General features: G+C 41.1%; 1 protein-coding gene across 3 annotated transcripts in view; it reads left to right on the forward strand.

The window, feature by feature from the left end:
* The window catches only part of LOC137332471 (glutamate receptor ionotropic, delta-2-like), a 366,170-nt gene that overhangs the window by 270,836 nt on the left and 68,958 nt on the right, over positions 1-26,376 (forward strand). For all 3 annotated transcript variants that reach the window (XM_067996343.1, XM_067996344.1, XM_067996345.1), the window contains exons 10-11: positions 6,180-6,377; positions 18,527-18,839. In XM_067996343.1, coding sequence (XP_067852444.1) covers positions 6,180-6,377; positions 18,527-18,839 — 511 coding nt within the window. The remainder of the gene's footprint in view (positions 1-6,179; positions 6,378-18,526; positions 18,840-26,376) is intronic.

Here is a 26,376-nt window from a genome sequence, read left to right on the forward strand (position 1 = left end):
TTAGCCGAAGTGAGTACACTTACTCATTCCCCTACACTCCATCTGCCACATCACCGCCCCCACCCCACATCTTCCTCTGCACTGTCAACACTACTCTATCACATCACTCCTCACACCCACTCAAAGCTCATCCTCATCTTACTTGCATTTACTCACCTCGCCAGCACTCATCCCACCACTACCACTCAACCCAATCCTCATACAATGTCATGGCTCTGTCTCATACTCACCCTCTCATGCATCTCTTTCACGGCCAGCCTCACCCAACCTGCCACTACCTGTGCTGCAGCCACAGGGCATGCATCACGTATGTGTAGTAGGAAGCGTAAGGGAAACGTGTCATGAGCACGAAGGGGATGCACAAGGGTGTTTGAGGGTTTGTCATGGTTTTTACTTATATTTGATTTCTGATCAGCTCACATTACATATTATATTGTCACCACTACTGCCACATCTTGGCCATTCTTGACTAACTTGTGCAATAGTGCCCTTTCCTGAGGTTCACCATGAAATCCCACACCTGATGCCACCCATTGTGTCACTGCAGAGTGGGTGTCGGTGTATTTGCAGGGCTCTTTTGTGCAGACAACTGAGAGACGTCGGCGATGTCCCCGGTGGCACCCTGGAAGGATGCGGAGGAGAAGTTGTTGAGGGCAGTGGTGACTTTGACAGCGACAGGTAAGAAGATGGTGCTCGGGCCAGCCGTGAGCAGCTTGGCATGAAGGAGGCTGCAGATGTCCATGACATGTCGAGTGACTCTGAGCCTCCATGTGCACTGCTCCTCAGAGAGGTACAGGAAGCTGAGCCTCGATCTGTAGACCCTGTGGCGAGGGTAGTGCCTTCTGCGACGCACCTCTCTCTGCGGTTTCCCTCCCTCCTGCTGTGCAGGTGGATGTGTCACAGCACTGTGTTGTGGAGCTCCACATGTCTGAGGTGGACGGCGAGGCTGGTGATGCTGTTCGCCCTCCGAGGAGGTCATGACTGCAGCTATGGAGGCCCCCATCCGGAAGATGTACGTTTGAGAGGGTCAGCAAGGTAGGTAAATGTGTCTGCACACCAGGGCTGAGGATGCAAGTTGGTGAATTTTGTTGTTAGGAGGAGGGTGGTGGAGGCCAAACTTTGTCCAAAGTGTCAGAGTGGCCTCCTGCAATGAGTGAGGGTCTTCCCCCCCCCCCCCCCCCGCCTGTCAAATGGACCTTTGCAGCTGCCACAGGCTGATGGCTGCAACACGTCCATTTCAACTTGGAGTGTTTCCCCCATTACGGGAAACACACTCAGTTTAGATGAAAATCCCACCCCTCCTAATATATCCTACAAATCTGGTCTGCGAACGACCTGAACTATCAAAATAATTGCATTAAGTGAGATCCCGCCGGCTTTAATTGCCGGTGGGAGTCCCGCATGCAGGGGCTGCGCGCGCATCTAAGCGCGTCACTGGGGAACCTGGAAGTGGGCGGGTTGGAGCTGGGCTCTGGACCCGCCCCGGGAATCCTCAATTCTCGGAGCCCCCCCACCACGAACACACCCGCTCGGACGTCTGAAAATCGAGCCCAAGAACGTCGGTTCACTAAACATAGAGCACTGAATTACAAGCCAGAAAGAATTGCGCAGAGGCTACTGTCCTAATTCTGTGCCAGTGTGTGCCTGCTGAACTGGCGAACAGGACCGCTGAAGTGGCTCTGCAGTTCCCAGGAACAATCATGCATCTGGGGCTCTAATACGTGAACAGCAACAAGCTTCAAGCAACAAAATACAGAAGTATAGGAGCTCATCTGGATGTAAAAGACTTCAGTTCCAAGGAGCCACCAAGTGATTGGGATGCAATGCATGAGCAAAGGAATGTACTTCTTTACATAATGGCTATATAAATGATATATGCATGTGCAGAAGTTCATCAGGAAATAGGGAAAGCAGATAGACACTGTTGGCAAGGCGATAGAAGGAGAGAGACCCTTTTAGAGGAGGGAAGGGAGAAGCAGAAATATTGAGACAATTGGCTCTGGTTTATGAGGTGGAGAATGAGAGACACCTACTTGAGGGATGGGAAAGGCAGAAAGAGACCTTAGAGGGAACAGAAGAGAGACCATGTTGATTGTTGGTAAGGAAAGAGCAGGAGACCTGCTTGGCGACAAAGTTGAAGGAGCACAAACAGATGATAGTCCCAGAATGCATGTATTGCATCTATTGCTTGGGACACAACTATTACTCTGTATGATTTAGTGTTCCTGATCACTGACAGACTGGACAATTTTTTCTCATCATGCAGTCTATGACACTATATCCAGTGGCATGCATGGGCATATTGGTGCCTTGGGTGGCCCTGGATTTTGGGGAATTAGGCAGTGTGGTGAAATTAGGTAACCATATCCTGTTTCTGTTGCTATTCAGTGGGAAAAGAACTTTAAGTCCAGTCCCTGCTGAACAATGCATCAGTCACTCTGTTTTGTACATTATATCTGTGGGCAGCAAATTGGCTGAAATTGAAGATAAAGAAAGAAAACGTTTACATTTATATAGCAGCTTAACATGTCTCTCAAATGTGTTCCAGAGCAGTTCACATACAGTTAATTGCTTTGAAGTGCAGACATTGTTGTTGAGTAAGCAAATGTAGCAGCCATTTTGCACACAGCATTGTTCCACAAACAGCAATGAAATGAATGAGCAGTTATTCTATTTTTGCTGATATCAGTTTGTTGGCCAGGAGAACACACTGGTCATCTTTGATAGGTTTCATGAGATCTTTAACCGCCACCTGACCCATCAGAACAGACAGGCAAGGCCTCCGTTTAATGTCTCATCTGAAAGATGAACCTCTGATAATGCAGCACTCTCTCAGTGGTACACTGAAGTATTAGCCTAAATTATATGCTCAACTCTTAGAGTGGAGCTTAAAATCACAACCTTCTGTATCAGAGGCTACCACTGGAAGAAGGCAGAGGCATTGCAGTTGAGGGCATTCCTGCAGTGGACATTTTCTGCAGATGTCTGTTAGGCAGGTAGCACAAGTTTTTTTTTATTCGTTCATGGGATGTGGGCGTCGCTGGCAAGGCCGGCATTTATTGCCCATCCCTAACTGCCCTTGAGAAGGTGGTGGTGAGCCGCCTTCTTGAACCGCTGCAGTCCGTGTGGTGAAGGTTCTCCCACAGTGCTGTTAGGAAGGGAGTTCCAGGATTTGGACCCAGCGACGATGAAGGAACAGCAATATATTTCCAAGTGGGGATGGTGTGTGACTCGGAGGGGAACGTGCAGGTGGTGTTGTTCCCATGTACCTGCTGCTCTTGTCCTTCTAGGTGGTAGAGGACGTAGGTTTTGGAGGTGCTGTCGAAGAAGCCTTGGCGAGTTGCTGCAGTGCATCCTGTGGATGGTAAACACTGCAGCCACTGTGCGTCAGTGGTGAAGGGAGTGAATGTTTAGGGTGGTGGATGGGGTGCCAATCAAGCGGGCTGCTTTGTCCTGAATGGTGTTGAGCTTCTTGAGTGTTGTTAGAGCTGTACTCATCCAGGCAAGTGGAGAGTATTCCATCACAATCCTGACTTGTGCCTTGTAGATGATGGAAAGGCTTTGGGGAGTCAGGAGGTGAGTCACTCATCACAGAATACCCAGCCTCTGACCTGCTCTTGTAGCCACAGTATTTATATGGCTGGTCCAGTTAAGTTTCTGGTCAATGGTGACCCCCAGGATGTCGATGGTGGGGGATTCGGCGATGGTAATGCCGTTGAATGTCAAGGGGAGGTGGTTAGACTCTCTCTTGTTGGAGATGGTCATTGCCTGGCACTTATCTGGCGTGAATGTTACTTGCCACCTATCAGCCCAAGCCTGGATGTTGTCCAGGTCTTGCTGCATGCGGGCTCAGACTGCTTCATTATCTGAAGGGATGGGAATGGAACTGAACACTGTGCAATCATCAGCGAACATCCCCATTTCTGACCTTATGATGGAGGGAAGGTCACTGATGAAGCAGCTGAAGATGGTTGGGCCTAGGACACTGCCCTGAGGAACTCCTGCCGCAATGTCCTGGGGCTGAGATGATTGGCCTCCAACAACCACTACCATCTTCCTTTGTGCTAGGTATGACTCCAGCCACTGGAGAGTTTTCCCCCTGATTCCCATTGACTTCAATTTTACTAGGGCTCCTTGGTGCCACACTCGGTCAAATGCTGCCTTGATGTCAAGGGCAGGTACTCTCACCTCACCTCTGGAATTCAGCTCTTTTGTCCATGTTTGGAACAAGGCTGTAATGAGGTCTGGAGCCAAGTGGTCCTGGCGGAACCCAAACTGAGCATCGGTGAGCAGGTTATTGGTGATTAACTGCCGCTTGATAGCACTGTCAATGACACCTTCCATCACTTTGCTGATGATTGAGAGTAGACTGATGGGGCGGTAATTGGCCGGATTGGATTTGTCCTGCTTTTTGTGGACAGGACATACCTGGGCAATTTTCCACTTTGTCGGGTAGATGCCAGTGTTGTAGCTGTACTGGAACAGCTTAGCTAGAGGCGCAGCTAGTTCTGGAGCACAAGCCTTCAGCACTACAGCCAGGATGTTGTCAGGGCCCATAGCCTTTGCTGTATCCAGTGCTTGATATCACGTGGAGTGAATCGAATTGGCTACTTCTGAAGCTACCTCTGTGCTGACCCAGAGTTGTTCATGAGTCTTTGCAATTATCCATATCTTTCCACATGAATCAGTTATGCAAATAAAATGCAATTGAATAATACAATATCATTTAGTTCATATTCCCACTTGAGTGATGTATATTTTCATCCTTGTTTTGTAGATTGCAATAGTCAGTATTGTTTAAAAACAACTCACTCGAAAGGCAAAAACATATTCTAATGAGAATACTAGTTCCTTTTATTATGAGTCCTTATTTTCTGAGTCTGAATTGGTATCATTTTGAATGATTTGCTTTAATCTGAATTTGTTCTGTTTGGATCAATTCACCAGTGACAAATGTTGTAACAAGCAACAACTGAACCCACTTATAAAATCAATTGCTTTGTTAGGAAATCTGCACCTGAGTGCAGAGTATGATTACAGAAATATGGAGATTCAGAATCAATATTCAAAAATGAATTTAACTGATTTGTAATAATACGTTGCGGGATGTTCTCATTATTTCAATTCTTTTAAATAATAATGGCAAAAGCAGATAAACAGATGATGGAAATTAAAACCCTACGAGCTTTAATTATAGCCGGCTGCTACTTTTACATAAACTCATGTCAAGCACTGATGCAATCATTTTGTTTGCAAGTCAAATAGTACCAGCATTTTTTTTAAGTGTGAGGCTTATAATTTTATTCTTGCCAATTTTCTTGTCCTCTCTTTTTCGCAAGGATGTCGACTTCTTGCTGGGGTACAGTTCCAATGGGTGCTAGTTTCCCTATAGTACAATGCCCAAATAGCCATTATTCATCTATGAGCTGTGACAGTGACAGCAAGCTATTCGACTATTGAGGCATCATAGTCAAGCTCAATCCTGTCCTTACTTGACACCTACACACAGCGCACTCCCAGCAGGGCTTTCCAGAGAAGTACCAGGAACAAGAACCTTAGCTTTTTTTTTTCTTCCCAAGCCCAGGAGCATCAAGGCCAATTGTAGTGTGCCCCCCCACTGCTCCATCTTAGATCAGCTGACACAGAGGTGCAGACCGTTTGGCTTTTTGGAGACTTTTTTTTAAGTGGTGAGAGAATTATTGTTAAGGGAAAGTAAATTAAATCCTGCTTCTTATTCTGATTAATCTAAATGAATGTTTGTAGTGCTATACAGGAACCACATCACCCAGCTTTTTTTTTTGCAGATATTGTCACCTGCTTGTGACAATAAGCAAAATAAACACTGAATGCATTGAGTGCAATGATTGGGTTTTCAAGTTTAATGTCATTTAATTTGGCATCTTTTGAGAACTTTTTTTCTTTAACACATAAAGATATAAAAACTTACAACATGTATTTTTTATTTTATCCAGATTATCTTTTATAAATGTACATTAGAAAAGCAAAATTCATATACCTAAAATATTCCTGAGCAAAATGCTATTGATATTGGCAAATTATGTAATTTGATCATTAGCTTCACTGCAAAATTATTGTTCAATCTTATTTCCAAAAATTTGAGCTATATGGTATGTCAGCCTCCGATACGATCTGATCTTTTTTCTTAATCTTCTTTACAGGTAGCTCCATTTGTTATGGTGTCAGAGAACATATTTGGTCAACCTAAAGAATTTTGCGGTGTTTCTATAGATGTTCTGAATGCCTTGTCAGAGCATCTAGGTTTCAAATATCAAATCTATCAAGCTCCTGATAATCAATATGGCAAATTACAAAATAATGGAAAATGGAATGGAATGATAGGAGAACTTGTTAACAAGGTAAGTAGTCCACTATTGAAAAATTATTAATGTAGTATTTAATATCCTTTGGTGTTACTTGCAGATTAAATGAAAGAGTTTTTATTAAAATGCCTGAAGTTGGTACTTTTGGTGCATATGTTCCTCCACTTCTGCTATTTTAGAATTGTGTTTCATTCTTGCTCATGATTCAGAGACTCAAGATTGCTTTTTTAGCATGCATTTTTCCTATTTTCAACATTGCTCAAAACATTTACAGATGGACTCCTTCAAACCTACTTTTACTTTTGCATCTTTCCTTTGGCTTGGAAGATATGGTTATCGAATTCAAGCACTAAAGATTGTTTCACAGTTTAGTTTTCTGATTTCTCAGAGATCGCAATCACAAATTATCTTAGAAAGGAGCACCTGTGGATTATTAAGGGTTCAATTTGTGACTGTCACTTAATGTTAGCTGCTGCTCCATTAGTCATACAATATTATATTCACTGCACCACCTACAAGTGCAGTACCTTTGGAATGTGAAACCCCTCACCATTGTTAATATATGGTAAATGAACATTGTTCCTTCAAAATCTATGATAATATAATTAGGTATAAATATATTTAGGTTTATGGACACAATTCTTTAGTACATTGTTATATGAAGAAAATGTAATTTACGTCATTTGGCTATAGAAAATGTGAGTCCAGGTAAAATTTCATTTTTTAATCCATAGAATTGCAAATGGTTCCAAGATACAGATTTAATATATTAAAAAGTTAAAATTTAAAGTTTAAAATCAACTTACCTACCAGGAAAAATAATTTGTGAAATAAAATCACAATGGTGGCTGAGCTAGGAGAAACAGCTCAGAAACGTTTTCCACAGCCATCCAATAATCCTGAAAAGTTCCCATATATAAAACCCATTGTAAATATGGACATAGGAATTTATAATAGTAAAGAGACAACACAAAATGCAACAAGCACATGACAATAGGAAATCAAGTTGTGAAGACAGGAAATGTGTGCAGAGGTAAGACCTTTAATAATATATAGATTGATTTTTTTTTACAAGTGGATAAGGAATTAGGTCCATGTTTTGAATGTCGGAAAGGCAATTACGTTTAAAGAGTTGACATAGTATACACTTGGAGCTTTCTTGTTACTAACACTAAAATCATAATTAAATTAGAATTCTAACACACTGCAAGCTACATTCTTTTTTAATTACCTTCGTAATGTTTCTTCATATTTCAAAGTGTCATAGGTTATGGAGACTGATGGAATATCTCATTTCAGAAGAACTACATCATAAATATATTCTGTCATAGAAGCACATTGATAAAAATTCATGTGTTATTTTGCTAACCATCATTAAACACAAAATGTCACACACTGGATCTGAATCATAACTCTCAAACTTCAACTCCATAATCTCTGCGATTTCTTTTAAAAAAAACACAATGCTCCAATTGTCTGATTTTGGAAATTAGCAGGATTATAGTGTTGTGATAATGACATTTGGTTTCAGAACATCTGCAACCAATTGTACAGATGGAGCTTTTTGAACAAACTAGGCAAAGTATTAAAATGATAGAAAATTCAAATAAAGCACATGAATTTCTATTCAAATAAGCAAATGTAACTAACATTAGTGGCAACATTAACATGTTAATTTACAACTTTTTTTTCTACTACTTGGCTCAAAGTTTTTTCTCAAGTTATTTTCACTTTATTATTCTTTAATTATGCCTTACTGAGGATTTTCTTTATAGAGCAAAATCTGTTCAAAGTGAATATTTGCACCCAGTGAATATAGTAATATAGTAATGAAAATCTACATCCACTTTCTAGTTTCATTGCTGTAGTTACACCTGTCAATTCCTTAAGTGGCATAGGGGTCAAATGGACAAATGTTGTGATTCAAATACTGTATTGTAAATCTTCTAATTATATATTGTATGTTGAGTAGCATTCCTGCTCTGCTATCATTTAAAACGTGTATGGGTTTAGCAAACTGCAACTACATATCTCCCCCCCAACTTGAAATTCTTATTTAGGATATAGTATTTTGAGATATAATGGGCTTATTTGTTATTGTCCTCAAATGAAGAAGGAATATCTGGATGAAAGATATGTTACAACAATAGAAATAATTAGCAAACATTTAATAAATACACGCTAGGCTCGATTTTCGAGTGAAGTAGCGGGTGCGTTGGGAACGGGGGGGGCTCCGAAAATCGCAGAAATCCCGAGCAGGTTCGGAACCAGGCACCAACCCACAGACTTCCGGGTTCCTCACTGACTCGTCAGGGTGCACGCACGCCTCCCGAATGCAGAAGTCCCACCAGCAATTAAAGCCGGCAGGATGATAGATAAGAGGCTTATTTAGATACTTGAAGTACTTAATTTTGTCCACTTTGAGGCAGTGGTCCAATTTTTAAACATTCTCAGCATGTTTCCTGTGCTGTGGGAAACACTCCATGTTCTACCAGATGTGTTTCAGCCAGCAGCCAGTTGGACGTTCAAATGCTTGTTTGACAGATGGCGAGAAAATGTGAGTTCTTGCTGCAGGGGACTCAGTTCTTTCACACAAACTTTTGGCTGCAAGATCTTTGTGTTCTCACTGAAAATTCTTACTTTCCACTCACAATTCTTCTGTTCACACATTTTTAACACTTTTCGGACCCCCTCAAACTCACACTATCAGGATGGGGGGGCGCCATGGCTGCATTCACCACTACATCCGTGGACGAGCAACATCACCAGGCACAGCGTCCACTTCCGCCACTTGCAGCTCCACAACACAGTGCTGCGCCACAGGCACCTGCACAAGAGCACAGAGGGGAATAACAGAGAGAGCGACGTCGCAGGAGGCACTACCCTCGTCACAGGGTCTACAGACCGAGGCTCAGCTTCCTGGACCTCTCTGAGGAGCAGTGTATATGGAGGCTTAGAGTCAGTCTCCAGGTAGTCGCAGACATCTGCAGCCTCCTTCATGCCGAGCTGCTCCCGGCTGGGCCGAGCGGCATCTCGTTACCTGTCGCAGTTAAAGTCACCACTGCCCTTGACTTCTTCGCCTCGGGATCATTCCAGGGCGCCACCGGGGACATCGCTGGGGTCTCTCAGTTGTCTGCACACAAGTGCATAAGGCAAGTCACCGACGGCTTGTTTCGCAGAGCCTTGCAGTACGTGAACTTTGTCATGGACGACCTCAGCCAGACGGAGAGGGCAGTGGGATTCCACTCTGTAGCTGGCTTCCCATGGGTACAGGGTGTAATCAATTACACCCATATAGCAATCCGAGCACCTCTACACGAGCCAGGACTGTTCATCAACAGAAAGGGGTATCATTCCATCAACACTCAGCTCGTTTGTGACCACCGCTAAAGATTCCTTCACGTGTGCGCCAGATTCCCTAGCAGCTACCACGATTCGTTCATTCTGAGGGAATCCAACATCCTGCCCCTCTTCCACGCACCAAACATCCTTAAGGGCTAGCTCCTTGGGGATAAGGGATACACCCTGCACACATGGCTTATGATACCTCTGAGGAACCCCATCACCAAGCAACAGCGTTGATATAACGACAGCCACATCGCCACCAGGTCTGCAATTGAGCTTGCTATAGGGCTGCTCAAGTTTCAATTTAAGCGCCTTGATCGTTCTGGGGGAGCGCTTCAGTTTGCACCAGACAAAGTGGGACGCATTATAGTCGTGTGTTTTGCCCTGCACAACACGGCACAACAGAGAGGGGTGCTGCTTGTGGAAGCCCCATCCACATTGAGGAGGAGGAGGAGGAAGAGGAGGAATCCATGGTCAGAGCAGCAGCTCACCTGGCTGCTTGTGAGGCCAGGGAGTCACTAATATATGAACGGTTCTCTTAACATCAGGCAGAGTGAAGAATCCAGTCCTCAGACCACCTGGATAGAGCATTGCCCACACCAGGCCGCCCAGCCCTCCCTGCACAAAACAGTTCTGCAACTACACATACACCCACTGTAAAGTGACCTAGTGGGTGGCATCAAGTGTGGCCATTCATGGTGAACCTCATGAAAAGGCCCTATCACAAAAGCCAGTCAAGAATGGGCAAGACGAGGCAGTAGTGGTGACAATCCTAACATTTAATGTGACTTTAACAAAAAGCAAATATAAATAAAAAACATGACAGTCTGTCAAACACCCCTGTGCTCACAAAACCTTCACCTTTCTCTTACAATTATTCCTACATGGTTCATCCCCTATAGCTGCAGCAGAAGTAGTGGCAGGTTGCTCTTGTTCATGCCCTGACTGCTTAGATGCTTTGAGCCTACTTCCTCTGGGTTTCAGAGCCCTTGAGGGCCCCTTCAATGACGCTCCACCTGCACCTGTGCAGGGGCAGACTCGGCCACCTGGACAGGAGGCAGCATTGCGGGTACTGGTTGAGAGGGGAGCAATGGGTGAGATGTGGGAGCGCTTTGAGTGGCATCCCCACTTCCATGTCCCTTTTTGCCATCATCCCTCCCCTGGGCCAGGAACACATCACTCCTACCACTCTGCTGGGCAACAGTTTGGAGGACGTGTGTGATTCCTTGTAAGGCCAGTGCAAGTGTATCCATCTGCCTGTTTAAGGCAGCAGAATAATGTTCACCCTGTGTCCAAACGACCGTTGTCAGGGCCTGAATGGACTTATTTGTGAGCCGTGCTTGAAGCTCAACGGAGGCTAGCCTTCTCTCCATCACAGACATTCCCGCACTTACCTGTGACACTATCTCAGACAGTTGCTCACGTCCCTGTGACAGTATCTGAGATTCCCTCCAATACCTGCGCCACCATTCCACTCGTGCAGGAGTTGGACTCCTCCATCCTCTGCACTATTGTGCGCACGGCGCCCGTTCCAGTACCTGGCAAATGTGCTGCTGTCCCTTGATCATTCTTCTTTTAAAGGATGGCCCCTGGGGTTCATCATCTGCGTCCAGCTGAGCAGAGCCTGGAGAGGAGTGCGCCCACCGACGCGGACTCTCCACAGCTGCCCCTGCCACCAGTGTCTGCTCGTGCTCACTTGTGTGTGGTGACTCACAGGTGCCAACCCAACTAACTGAGTACTAGGGCCCACCGAGGTGTGAGTATCTGTGCTGCTGGATGGCTCACTAAGATGTGACGGTGCACCCTCAGAGGCCGGCAGGTCCTCTGAGGAATTGCCCTCTGTCGTCACTGCAGGCATTGAAGGCCCTGTAAGAGAACAGAAGGCAATATTAAGCATCATCATAGATGTGTCATGTTGCGATGAGCATGCTGAGGTGTTGAAGATGGCGAGCGTTGTTAACATCAATTCATATTGTGTGTGATGAATTTTAAAGTTATGTCACCAGACGTTTGTGGGGTGCCAGTCTCGCCATCCCTCGGTGGTGGGGAAACTTTTGGAAATGATAATCCTGGACAGAATTAATAGTCACTTGGATGAATGTGGATTGAGTAGGGAAAGCCAGCATGGATTTGTTAAAGACAAATCGTGTTTAACCAACTTGATAGAGTTTTTTGATGAGGTAACAGAGAGGGTGGATGAGGGCAATGCAGTTAATGTGGTGTATATGGAATTTCAAAAAGCGTTTGATAAAGTACCACATGGTAGGCTTGCTATTAAGATTGCAGCCCATGGAATAAAGGAAGCAATAGCAACATGGATACAGAATTGGCTAAGGGACAGGAAGCAGAGAGTAGTGGTGAACGGTTGTTTTTCGGACTGGAGGGAGGTGTGCAGTGGTGTACCCCAGGGATCGGTGCTGGGACCAGTGCTTTTCTTGATATATATTAATAACTTGGACTTGGGAGTACAGGGCACAATTTCAAAATTGGCAGATGACACAAAACTTAGAAGGGTTGTGATCAGTGAGGAGGATAGTGATAGACTTCAGGAGGATATAGACAGGCTGGTGGCATGGGCAGACACGTGACAGATGAAGCTTAACGCAGAAAAATGCGAGGTGATGCATTTCGGTAAGAAGTGAGGAGAGGCAATATAAACTAGAGGGTACCAGAGGGATCTGGGTGTTTATGCGCACAAATCATTGAAGGTGGCAGAGCAGGTTGAGAAAGCAGTTTAAAAAAGCATACGGAGTCCTAGGCATTATAAATAGAGGCATAGAGTACAAAAGAAAGGAAGTCATCATGATCCTTTTATAAAACACTGGTTCGACCACAACTAGAGTATTGTGTGCAGTTCTGGGCACAGCTCTTTAGGAAGGATGTGAAGGCCTTAGAGAGGGTGCAGAGGAGATTTACTAGAATGATTCCAAGGATGAGGGACTTAAATTACTTGGATAGACTGGAGAAGCTGGGATTGTTCTCCTTGGAACAGAGAAGGTTGAGAGGAGATTTGATAGAGGTATTCAAAATCATGAAGGGTCTAGACAGAGTAGATGGAGAGAAACTGATCCCATAGGTGGATGGGTCAAGAACAAGAGGGCATAGATTTAAAGTGATTGGCAAAAGAACCAAAGGTGACTTGAGGAAAAACTTTATTACACAGCGAGTGGTTGGGATTGGTTATGCACTGCCCGAGGTAGTGGTAGAGGCAGATTCAATCATGGCCTTCAAAAGGGAACTGGATAAGTACTTGAAACGAAAAAATGTGCAGAGCTACGGGGATCGGGCGGGGTATTGGGACTAGTTGGATGGCTCGTGCATAGAGCCGGCGTGGAATCGATGGGCTGAATGGCCTCCTTCCGTGCAGTAACCTTTCTATGATTCTATATTACTACTACAACTCACTCTGAATTCCCTTTTTTTAATTAATCTCTCTTCCCTATATTTTCTCTCAAATTTTCACTTTAACTTTAATTTTACTTTTTTTCCGTCTAACCTAACCTATCTTCTTACTCTTTTACCTATATTTACTGCACCTGTTTTATTTTCCTCCTGACTCCCACTATCCATTTTAAAGCAACTTCCAAAAACAATTGGCTTCAAGGGTTGTTTGTTCAGTTGCAAGATCTTTCATGCAAAATAACATATCAACGCAGGAAGTACGGCCATCCAATAATAGAATTCATTGAACTCACTTGCATCCATAATGAATAAATTCATCTGCAGTGCAGTAAGGAATGAAATAATACATCAAATTTAATATATAGGAAAGATGCAATGGAGGGTGGATTATGAATTTTATTTTCACAAGTGAGTCATGGTCTGTCTGATTAATGGTAATAAAATATTTCACTGCTCTCCATATTCTATTTAAATATTATATATGCATCTGACGTTGTTAAAGATAAATTTAAAGAACAACTTTTTGCAATCTGAACAATTATTTTACTATTTTTGTTACATTTGACGTCTTTTAGAAAAGGTAAAATATGAATGTATGTTTTCTAGTTTAATTCAATAATTTCAGTGTGTATCCAGTCAATGTATTTGTGCTCAGGTTATTGCTGCATGCAACCTCCTTATTTATCTATCTGTTCAGTGATTTTCTATTTATTTTTTCATTCTCCATTCACGTTCAGACAAATAAATAATTAGAGCAAATCAATTCATGTGTACATGAATAAATACAATTATTTAAATTAATTAGATATGTGAACGTGTACATAAAGCAGTAACCCTAAGCACAGATAGATTGACTAGATACACATGGAAATTATTAAAATGAATTAAAAAACATGTGAGTACATTTTCTGAACAATCTGAGCACAAAAAGAAAACCTCACACTGTCACAAAGACTCACAAAAATTTCTAAAAAGACAAGCACATATCATGATGTGCCATCTTGAAAATGTTACTTTAGAAGCTGAGCAGAATGGATGAGTTAATCTAGGCGTTATCATAACAGGGAAGGAAACTGCTGATAGGATAATGTAATAAAGGAAATAGCCAGGGTCCTATGCCTGCATCATTAAACTTTATAGTCAAGGACCACCCCTTCCCTGAATGGCATATGGATAATGTACCATGTGATAAGGTGCAGAGCAAAAGATTCCAGCTTTGATTCCAGCTCTGTGATGAGTTAGCTGATCTCAGCTGGACAATAGTGGAAGCAATACAGTTGATTTAAGTGACTCTCTGCCAGGGAGAGAAAAATAAGTCACAGTTCCCATTGCAGTCTGTGGAAAGTTGTAGTGTGTAGACATCACAAAGACAGTATTGGGCTCAGCTGTGATATGTCCATTGTCAAGTAAGCTGCTGATACTCACTGTAACTGCTGACATACAAAGAATAGTCAAGATACCAGAGGCTCCTGTGGATCCATACCCCATCATAAGTCACCACTTTTAAGGGAAGAGGAAAGAAAATATGGGGTGGGTGTGGGGGGGGGGGGGGGTGTTGGGAAATGTAGTAGTGAAGATCACCAGCCATCTTTACACTTTCTATTGGAATTAAGATTTCCTTTCAGAGAAAACATTTGTGTTTTACTTCTGATATATGGAGATTTTAGATTTATAAATCATTTTTATTTTTGATTTAAATTAGTCCTTTTGCATTATTAATCACTTTATTCATCAATCCTACAGTAGCTTTTGTGTGCTTAATTTCCTCAATTTCCTTCTAAATAGATTGTTACACTGCAAACATCGACATTTTCAACAAAACGTGCAGACATATTGCAATATTTTCAATCACAAGTGAAAGTGCCATTCAGTAAAAGAGGGAATCTTTTTTGTGTTTATTAATGGCATTTGAGACATAAATATCTGTATATGGGGGTAGAGTGTGCTAAAGGCATATTTAAGACTGAAATGTATATTTGAAATTTGAGTATCTATGTTGATGCAAGTTTTAAGATTATACAATCTGTACTTCAGATTCAAGTGCTTGCTGATAAGGTGTTTTTTTTTTACTGGTTGTGCTTTATATTTTTTCCACTTAAAAATGCTCCCATCATTAGCTACTGCAGTTTTAGTTTAGTGCATTATGTGGTTCGAGTGACTATGTCTATGTTGGGGTTAGTGTGTGCCATGGTGAAGATAAAATTGGATATTCTAGTGTAATAATTTTAAACGGCCATATCATTTGATTAATTTGTACTGAATTAACTTAATCTGATTATTTTGAGAAAATTTTTTAGAGTGTAGACTAATGGCGCAGTGTGTTCGGAATCCAGTGTGCTAGGGTACAGATTAGCAGCTGCAAATTCCCATGTAGTGAATTCCCAATTTTTTTCAACTGGGAAAAATTGAAGGAAAAACAAGGGGACCTCATGAAAGAAAAAGAGAGAAAATAAAATAAGTTGCCTGAAATTAATCTTAATGAACAGCTACTGATAAATTTGAAAAGTAAAAGTCCTTAAAATTTGGTAATTGTGAGACAGTATTTTCCCTGTTTGTCTCATTTAAGCCAGAATGACCCCCCCCCCACTTCCCCCACACATACACAAATGCTCTTAGAAACTCTGAGCGCTTTAGTAAAAGATTCCAGGGTCTTCACTGCACTAATCTTCCAGGAAGTCTATTCCATATATTGATCACTCATTACGTGAGGATCAAATTCCTGACATTAGCTCCTGCCATGCTTGCCCCGCTCCCACCTGTCGGCTCCAAGTCATTCACCCCACATTCGAATGAGAGTTTGGCCTGAAGTATGTTAATGAGGCCCAGGAGTTAAAATGGTCTGGGCCTCGTGTTGGCAAGTCGGGGCAAAAAAATAAATAAAATTGAAAGTTTAACTTGTCCCTTTTAAGAAGCACTCTTCAGCAGGTGGGTTCCCGGGACGTCCAATGCACTCACTTTTTTTTATAGTTGAGGCTCGTGCTGTGTGTGTACCATTTGCCCCAGGACCAGAATTTACTGGATTTTACTATTTAAAGCCACCCAGTGGTAGCACTGCCTCATTAAAATTGAACTTCATTAAATTGGTCTCGCTGTGAGTCAGACATGCGAGGATTTCCCCTATATAGTCAGTAGCTCGAAAAGCGACATTATTGGTTGATGAACTTGAAGTAATATTTTTTGAGTGCTTTGAATGATGAGTTTGTAGTACATATTGTTTGTGAATGGTTGCTTTGGGGAATAAAAAATCAAGTGATTTGATTGGACAGCATATTATATAGCAAATTTCACATCCTATCCCCAAGGGCTTTACTGACAATGAACTACTTTGAAGTGTAGTCACTGTTTTTTAGAAAAATGTGGTAGCTAATTCACACATAGCATCGTCCCACAAGCAACAATGAGACGTTGACCAATTAATCTGTTTCTGGTAGTGTTGGTTGAGAGATAAATGTTGGCCAAGACACCAGGAGAACTCGCCTGCTAGTAATACATTTTATTATTTACATTCACACATTTTTTCAAAATTGAAAAGTGCTGAGGAAAATATTATAATTTCATCCATGTGAAGTAATGTACAACTTTGCACAGTTTATACACACATCAAAAAGTCAGTCAGAGCTAAAGTATTAATGTATGAACAATTTCACCAAAAGAATGTGAGCTTAGAATTTGCATTGTAACATGAATGCATACAAAATTGGCTAGGGGACAGAAAACAGAGAGTAATGGTGAATGGTTGTTTATCAGATTGGAGGGAAGTATACAGTGGTGTTCCCCAGGGGTCAGTATTAGGACCACTACTCTTCTTAATATATATGAATGATCTGGACTTTTGTATACCGGGTATAATTTCACAGTTCGCAGATGATATGAAACTCAGAGAAATGTAGTAAACAATGTGAAGTATAGTAACAGACTTCAGGAGGACATCGACAGACTGGTGAAATGGCAGACACATGTCAGATGAAATTTAACGCAGAGAAGTGTGAAGTGATGCATTTTGGTAGGAAGAATGAAGAGAAACAATATAAACTAAACGATACAATTTTAAAGAGGGTACAAGAACAGAGACCTGGGGTGCACATACACAAATCTTTGAAGGTGGCTGGACACGTTGTTTAAAAAAAGCATATGGGATCCTGGGCTTTATTAATAGAGGCATAGAGTACAAATGCAAGGAAGATATGTTAAACCTTTATAAAACACTGGTTAGGCCTCAGCTGGAGTATTGTCTTCAATTCTGGGCACCACACTTTAGGAAGGATGTCAAGGCCTTAGAGAGGATGCTGAAGAGATTGACTAGAATGGTGCCAGGAATGAGGTACTTCAGTTATGTGGAGAGACTGGATAAGCTGGGATTGTTCTCCTTAGAGCAGAGAAGGTTAAGGGGAGATTTGGTTGCGTGTTGAAATCATGAACGGTTTTGACAGAGTGAATAGGGAGAAACTGTTTCCACTGGCAGAAGGGTCTTTCAGCTTCCCACATGCACTATAGTGACACCAGCCGCCCCTCAAGCTCAAAGTCTGAGCTGGAACAATTGGCGGCACTTCCTGCACATGTGGTTTTCCAGGACACACTAATTGTTCTGGTGTTCCCACATGGCGCAGGATGTGCATGCAATGTTTAACATGTAAATAATATCATGCGGCATAATTTCCAGACTTTGGTCTTTCCAGTGGATGATATTGCATTTTTATGTCACTAGGATGTCTTATATTAATACCACAATAATGGTATATGAGACTTGGGGATAAACCTATTTCAACCTTTGTGTTCACTATTCTTGATTATTTTACATAAATTTATGCTCTTTAACCAGACTAATAAAAAGTAATTTAAAGTTGAGATAAAGTAAGTAAGCTATTTATTTTCATTTTAAATTTCTAAATCAGTTTTGGTGCTTTTTAAACAAATGTTCAAATTCTTCATCTTACACTCTAGCCTTTGACAGAGCCTATGAAATATGGTGAATTGCATACGAGTTTTGTATGTTATCTAAAATTTCAAATTAATACATTTCTATGCCTACAGTAACAAACTGTAAATTTTATATTAAACTATTTTGTAACAGTGCTGAAAGCACAAATACATTTTGTAAATGAAGAACTGAGAGGTTTGAAATGTTTGATATTTGCATTTTGTTTCCATTCTAAGAATATGTATTTTAATGTATCAAGATGCAGTTTGAAGTCTTGAGCTCAATACCATTGACTATTAACCAATATTAATATTGTACATTAATACCTCATGCATGCTGAAGAAATCTATAATATTGCTGTATTATCAAAGTAGAGATAAGATAAATTACCTAGCAGTCTAATTTTGTTATTTGGAAAATTGGTACATCATTACAATTGAATGATTCTCAGTTTTCATTCTTGGCAATATGAAAAAATTTTGCATAATTTGTGTATGTTTGTTTTAAATTTACTCTGTAGAGAGCTGATATAGCGGTTTCAGCCTTGACAATTACCCCAGAGAGAGAGAATGTTGTGGACTTCACTGGTCGATTCATGGACTACACCTTAGGATTTCTACTTAAGAAGCCAGAAGACAAAGTGGATATGTTTACCTGCCTAGAACCTTTTGATCTGTCAGTGTGGGCATGTATTATTGGTACTTTGTTTATAATAGGCCTGCTAGTCTGCATGTTTAACTGGGTAAAACCATCACCACTTCAAGTAGGATCTGTGACATCAACAACTTTGTATAATGCAGCGTGGCTTGTTTATGGATCGTTTGTACAACAAGGTAAGGATTCTTTAATCTTTTGTACTCTAATGTGCTCTACCACGGTATTTGCATCTTAAAATTATTTAATCTATAAACTAGTGATCTGTTAACATCGATTTTTTAAAATATTTTTCTTCCAAATAATTATTAACCCTTTTATGCACTGAAAGCCTTTTTCAGAATTAAAAATATACATATTTTCTTTCATTTGCAAATGTAATTGTTGTAAATTTCTAATGTAGAATATTATGCAGTAACATTAGTAAACTGTAAAGAACAAAAATAGTTGTTTGCAGTATTTTAAATTAACTAATTAAAAACCCTGTTATATATTTTTATTATATTTTTGGTGGAGAAATATTACCAATTCTTTAAACGTAAAAGGGTTGTTTTTTTTAATAAATGAGCTCTTTTGTAAATGTGTAATTTATAAAATGAACAGGGATATGATGACATCATTAAGTCAACATTCCCTTTTTTTAAATGGTACATATTTATTCTGCAACTTTGCAATCTTTAAAAAAAAATCCCATTGTTAATCAAGTCCTGTGTGCCAGTTTCTCTTTCCACATCACCTTAGCTAGCTCACGCCTCATCTTTCTATGATCTGCCCTATTCCAATATGCTGCCTTTGTTTTTGTGCTAACTTTTTCCCTTTCTATTTGGATCTTAAAACTTATCATGTTATGATCACTACTCCTGAGGTGCTCACCCACATTTAACTCGTCCACCTGATATATTTGTTTACTCATAACTAGGTCTAGCAATGCTTCTCCTTTTGTAGGCATGCAAACATATTGCTTGAGGGAGGAGTCCTGCACACAATTTTAGGAATTCCATTCCTTTTTCTCTGTTTACTTCTTTCCTGTCCCTATTATTGAGCGTGTAATTAAAATCGCCTAGAACGATGATTTTTGTTATTCCTACTCTCTGATCTGTCTATAGATTTCCTAATCCATTTCCCTGCCACAATTAGGGGATCTGTAACAATGATCTCTAACCATATTGATTCTGTCCGAACTATTTTTATGTACATCATTCCTCTCTACAGCACGTATTCCCTCCTTCACCAACATTGTCATTCCATTTTTTTACCAATTCTGTCCTTCCTAAAAATATTACAATCTCATAAATTTATTTTCCATCCCTGCCTAGTTTATAGCCAAGATTCTGTTAATGCTATTACATCTATATCTTCTTATAACATAATTGCTTCTAATTTTGTCACTTTTTTTCACACTGAGCATTGCATTGTGCTTTATCTTTTCCCTTGCTTGCATTTAATGCTATATTCCTTTCTCCTTGATTTTTTTCTTTTTGCTCAAACTATCACCTTGTTCCTTTATCTTAGTCTTTCCCTGCTTATAACTGATCAATTTTATTTTCATCCTTTTACTTTCTTTTTTCCTTCTGCATGCTATCCTTTTTGCTAAATTTTTTATTTGTATATTGTTATTAAATAATATATTTCTACCTTTTCTACTTGCTCTCTCTGATCTTATTTTCCCTATCGCCGTCCTTCCTAGTTTAAATATTCTTCACAATGCTATTCATCCATTTTGCCAGCTCATTAGCTCTCTTCCTGTTCAGATGTTGCCTATCCTTGCACAACAGCTTCCATCTTCCCCAGAACTGGTCTAAGACTTCCTTAAATAATCCCTTTAGCCATGCATTGAGCACCTAATCTTCCTATCCTTCCCTATTCTAGCACGTGGCTGGAGGAGTAATCTGGATATTACCACCCTTGAAGCTAGCTCCTAAGCCTGCTTTATAATCTCCTAAAGTCTATTTTGCAGGACATCAGCACTTTACTTTCCTATATCATTGGTACGCAGTGACTAGTTGCTCTCCTTCCCCTTCCATAATCTTTTCTAATCTTTCCGAAATGTCCCTTACCCTAGCATCTGGGAGGCAACAATGCATCCAGGACTCTGAACTGTTGAGTCTCATATTACTACTGAATTGCTAACCTCCCTCCCTTAAGCCATCTCATGTTTTTTTCGTGTCAATGTAATCTATTTGATGGTCCAGGCCAGAGTCCTAATCCGCCTCACAGAATGCCAGTACTTCAAACCTGTTAGAGATGGTAATTTCCTCTGAGCATTCCTGCTCACATCTGTCACTCCTCACTTTGTCTAACCTGTAGATAGTCACCCCTCCTTCCTCTACCATTGCCAGCTCCCTGTGTCTTATTGGAGAGACTAACTTCTGAAACTCTTATTCCAGAAACCCTCCCTGATGTGTCAGATTGTCTGCAACTCTGCCTTAAGTTCTAATTAGTGAAATCTTGTGGCTGTCAAAACATTGCAAATATCCCAGAATGTAAATAGTTTATGTGCTGAGATTTATTTTAAGCAATAGACATACTGGAAACATTACCACAGCAGTTTCATTTTGAATATGAAAGTTGCATAACTGCCAAGCATGACAAATGTGAGGGACTTATGACAAGTTATTCACTCAAGTGAAAGAATGTCTGCAACCATCTGTCAGTTATCAGATTTTTTATTCATTATTTATTCTTTTGGTTTCAGGCAAAACCTTGAATGGGTCTTCAAATTTATTCTGGAGCACCACAGGCTAGATTAAATTCATACTATTAGTGCTAGCACTAATGCTCGTGCTAAAGGCAATTTTTGTTTCATAGCATTAAAAAGCATTTTTATTTGGTGACCAATATGTTTTATTGCTACAATGTGAATACTTAAATTATCATTTGAATATATTTCCAGTAATGGCATACAGTGTTAAAGTGACCATCACCCTTCTTTCCACTTCAAAACCTTGTCCTGTTGTTGTCATGTTAAAAGTTTTCTGGCATATAACTACTATGCTGCTTCAGAATGGTATTCTTGATAGCACTGAGTTTAATTCCATGCATAGGCTAAAGTTGGCACTGCATTACTGGAGATTTATCTAACTTTTATTTCCTTCATAGTTATGCAGCACAGCATGGAAATCCCACAGTACTACAAAATGGGATGTTGAGAGCATTTTGTTTGCTGCTACATATCCTAGAGTGGCACGGGAATACTGATGTGATGAAGAGCAATCAATTTTGTTATTGATGGTTTTAACTTTTAAACATATTGGGAGCAGGAATATTTCAAAGAGCTAGCACAGGCACAATGGGCCAAATGGCGGCCTCCTGTGCTGTAAAATTCTATGTCCAGTGGCAGACTAGTGAAGATGAGCATTGCTTCATGACCTTAATCAGGTGGGAATATGACAATGTAAATTCAAGCATAGGACTTGTTCAGACTATCCATACCACAACATGCAAGTGACTCCTCAATAGGATGTTAATGCTGTACAAGATTCCATTAGTAAGTAGACCCGCTAAGGTGTGAAACTTAATATGACTTGGGAGATGCACACAGCAAGTTGGAAATCCGCTTTGTACCCGCTGTCAACTCCCCAGAAATCACTATTATTCTATCTTCACCAATGCTCAGTGACTCACCCGGTGCTTCCACTCAGCACCACAGAGCGTGTATCTGCACTGATACCTACTTCATTTGTGGGTCATGATGATTAGTGTTCCTTTGAATGATACTTATTAGGATTTGCTGCTGTGAGTTCTTTTTCTTCTGTGAAGACAGCAGATGGTACATTATGAGAGAAGAAGCAGTTATCTGTTTGGATACTTCATTGTCAAGACACCACTGTTATTTTGCATTCTTGTTCAATCTCTGAGGATTCCATATGTCCCAAATTAATATACAGTAACTAGCTCAGAATGAGTGAGATGTTTTATCTGTGTATCCATCAATAGTTCCTCATTGCCACCTCCAATTATATGCAGGTATATCCTTTAAATATAAGAGTAGTTGGGATTGAACTGAGGTGATTTGACCCATGGAAATTCCTTCAGGTAGTATATCTCCTCCATCTTGATATGTATGTTGCAATTTGCATAACCCTGCAATTTTCACTTATCCATTACTTATTACATCTTTGCTAACATTTCTATGTCAGTACAGAATCTTTGGTTGTATATAGCTTTCTAATTACCGCTACTTTTTCTATGTTCATATGTCTTTTGTTTAGTTACTTTATAGCAATATTTATGCTTTACTTTTGTGGCCTTCTTATAGTCATAGAATCATAACATTTTATAGTACAGAAGGAGGCCCTCTAGCCCATCGCACCTGTGCCAGTTTTCTGAAAGAACTCCCTAATTAGTATCTTTCCTCTGCCCTCTTCCCATACCATATTAAATTTTTCTTCTTAAAACACTTATCCCTCTTAATGGCTATTATGGATACTCCTTCCTGGTTCTGATGGGCTATCCTAACAACTCTCTATGTCACCCTCCTTCCTTGAGTAGGGCACCCAAAATTAGACATAATGGTCTAGAATTTCCATAATGTTGTCAGTATAATTTCAGTGTTTCATCAGGGCAAGTAATTTTTTTTGACAGCAAAATAGAGCAGAAGCCGTTTGACATTTTCTGCCTGAAAATCGATTCCCCTGAATTCCTTTGAGCTATTTGGCCCTTCTGCTTGCCAAGTCCCGAGTGACTTCATTTAAATATATTATAAAGTGGGCCACCTCACGGGTGGTAATCCTGAGATTACCACCCAAGCCACGTGCTAATTGGCATAGAGATAGGCAGATCAGAAAGTGAATGTGTGGCTGAAAGACTGGTGTGGGAAGGAGGGGTTCCATTTCATGGGACACTGGCACCAGTACTGGGACAGGAAGGAGCTGTACTGCTGGGACTATCTCCACCTGAACCGGGGTAGGACCAGAGTAATTGCGGAAAGGAAGAATAGGATGGTGGATAAGGCTTTACATTAGCAAGATGGGGGGATGGATCTGGTAGAAATAACAAATGTCTAAAGATAAAAGAAACATGAGATGAGTGTAAAGGTTAGACCAGGGTAAGGAATAAAGATAACATTATCGGTCAAGGAACAAATACAGTTATAAAACAGAAGTATAAAAGGACTGTTAAAAATAAAGTAAAAGGAATAACAAGGAAGGAAGAAGGGTGGAGTAGCTGTACTAATTAGAGATAACATAATGGCAGTAGAAAAAAGGGACATAACTAACAGAAGGATAGAAACAGAATCCATATGGATTGAAATAAAAGAAAAAGAGGGACCGATCATGCTATTAGGGGTATACTACAGACCACCTAATAGCGGAAGGGAGGGGGAGGAAGAAATATGTAAGCAAATATGTGAAATGAGTAAAGGACATAGAATAATAATCATGGGAGATTTTAACTACCCCTAAATAAACTGGCAAGAAATGGTAGGTAAAGGGGTACAGAGAATGGAGTTATTACAATGTGTGCAGGACTCCGTTCTTACCAAGTATGTAAAAAGCCCAACAAGAGAGGAAGCACTGCTGGATCTAGTAATGGGAAATGAACCAGAACAGATAAGAGAAGTAAGCATAGGGGAACATGTTGGCAATAGCAATCACAACATATTAAGTTTTAAGATGAAGATTGAAAAGGACATAAGTAAGACAAAGACTAAAGTTATAAATTGGAAAGAAAGCTGATTTAAGGAGATGAGAATGGAACTAGGAAAAATAAACACGAAAAATTTACTGACAAACAAAGAACTAGAATAGCACTAGGAAACATTGTCTGTAATATACCCCTATTAGCATGATCAATAGAGTCCAGGAGAATTATATCCCAGTAAAAAGCAAGAACAAACTATCCAGTAATGACAGGCCATGGATGAATAAAGAAATAAGAACAACATTGAAACTAAAGAAAATGGCATACACTAAGTATATAGACAACAAAGGAGATGATGACAAAAAGGTTAGGAAAGAAGTCAAAAAGCGATTAGGAAGGAAAAGAGAAACCATGAAATTAAATTACAAAGGAATATAAAGAGAAATAGTGAAGTATTCTACAAAAACATAAATAACAAAAGAAAAATCAGGATAGGGAATGGGCCACTAAGAGACACACACAATAACTTCACAGGTAATTGTAAACAATTTTACAACACCAAGTTATAGTCCAGCAATTTTATTTTAAATTCACAAGCTTTCGGAGACTTCCTCCTTCCTCAGGTAAATGTTCAGGATCTCCTTGAAGCCTACGCATTTATACATATAGAACAATACATGGTGTTTACAGACTGCCCCTGCAACTGCCCGTTGCCAAGGCAATCACCGTGTTCAGACAGAGAGGTGTCACCTGCAGAACCCCCGAATACACATTCAACAAAAAAACAAACAGGGAAAAAAAACAGAGAAGAAAAACAGAGAGAGGCAGAAACATCCGGAAGGCAGAGAGAGCCAGCAAATGACCCATTATATTAAAAACAGATAACATTTGTTCACTGGTGGGGTAACGTGTAGCGTGGCATGAACCCAAGATCCCGGTTGAGGCCGTCCTCATGGGTGCGGAACTTGGCTATCAATTTCTGCTCGACGATTTTGCGTTGTCGTGTGTCTCGAAGGCCGCCTTGGAGTACGCTTACCCGAAGGTCGGTGGATGAATGTCCATGACTGCTGAAGTGTTCCCCGACTGGGAGGGAACCCTCCTGTTTGGCGATTGTTGCGCGGTGTCCGTTCATCCGTTGTCGCAGCGTCTGCATGGTCTCGCCAATGTACCATGCTCTGGGGCATCCTTTCCTGCAACGTATGAGGTAGACAACGTTGGCCGAGTCACAGGAGTATGAACCATGCACCTGGTGGGTGGTGTCCTCTCGTGTGATGGTGGTATCTGTGTCGATGATCTGGCATGTCTTGCAGAGGTTACCGTGGCAGGGTTGTGTGGCGTCGTGGACGCTGTTCTCTTGAAAGCTAGGTAATTTGCTGCGAACGATGGTCTGTTTGAGGTTGGGTGGCTGTTTAAAGGCGAGTAGTGGAGGTGTGGGGATGGCCATAGCGAGGTGTTTGTCCTCATTGATGACATGTTGAAGGCTGCGGAGAACATGGCGTAGTTTCTCCGCTCCGGGGAAGTACTGGACGACAAAGGGTACTCTGTTGGTTGCGTCCCGTGTTAGTCTCCTGAGGAGGTCTATGCGATTTTTTGCTGTGGCCCGTCGGAACTGTCGATCGATGAGTCGAGCGTCATATCCCGTTCTTACTAGGGCGTCTTTCAGCGTCTGTAGGTGTCCATCGCGTTCCTCCTCGTCTGAGCAGACCCTGTGTATTCGCAGGGCCTGTCCATAGGGGATGGCCTCTTTGACGTGGTTAGGGTGGAAGCTGGAAAAGTGGAGCATCGTGAGGTTGTCCGTGGGCTTGCGGTAGAGTGAGGTGCTGAGGTGCCCGTCTTTGATGGAGATTCGTGTGTCCAAGAAAGAAACTGATTCTGAGGAGTAGTCCATGGTGAGCTTGATGGTGGGATGGAACTTGTTGATGTTATCGTGTAGTCTCTTTAGTGATTCCTTGCCGTGGGTCCATAGAAAGAAAATGTCGTCGATGTATCTGGTGTATAGTGTTGGTTGGAGGTCTTGTGCAGTGAAGAAGTCCTGCTCGAACTTGTGCATGAAAATGTTGGCGTATTGGGGTGCGAATTTGGTCCCCATGGCTGTTCCGTGTGTTTGGGTAAAGAACTGGTTATCGAAGGTGA

This window comes from Heptranchias perlo, chromosome 14 (genome assembly GCF_035084215.1).
Source record: "Heptranchias perlo isolate sHepPer1 chromosome 14, sHepPer1.hap1, whole genome shotgun sequence".
NCBI lineage: Eukaryota > Metazoa > Chordata > Chondrichthyes > Hexanchiformes > Hexanchidae > Heptranchias > Heptranchias perlo.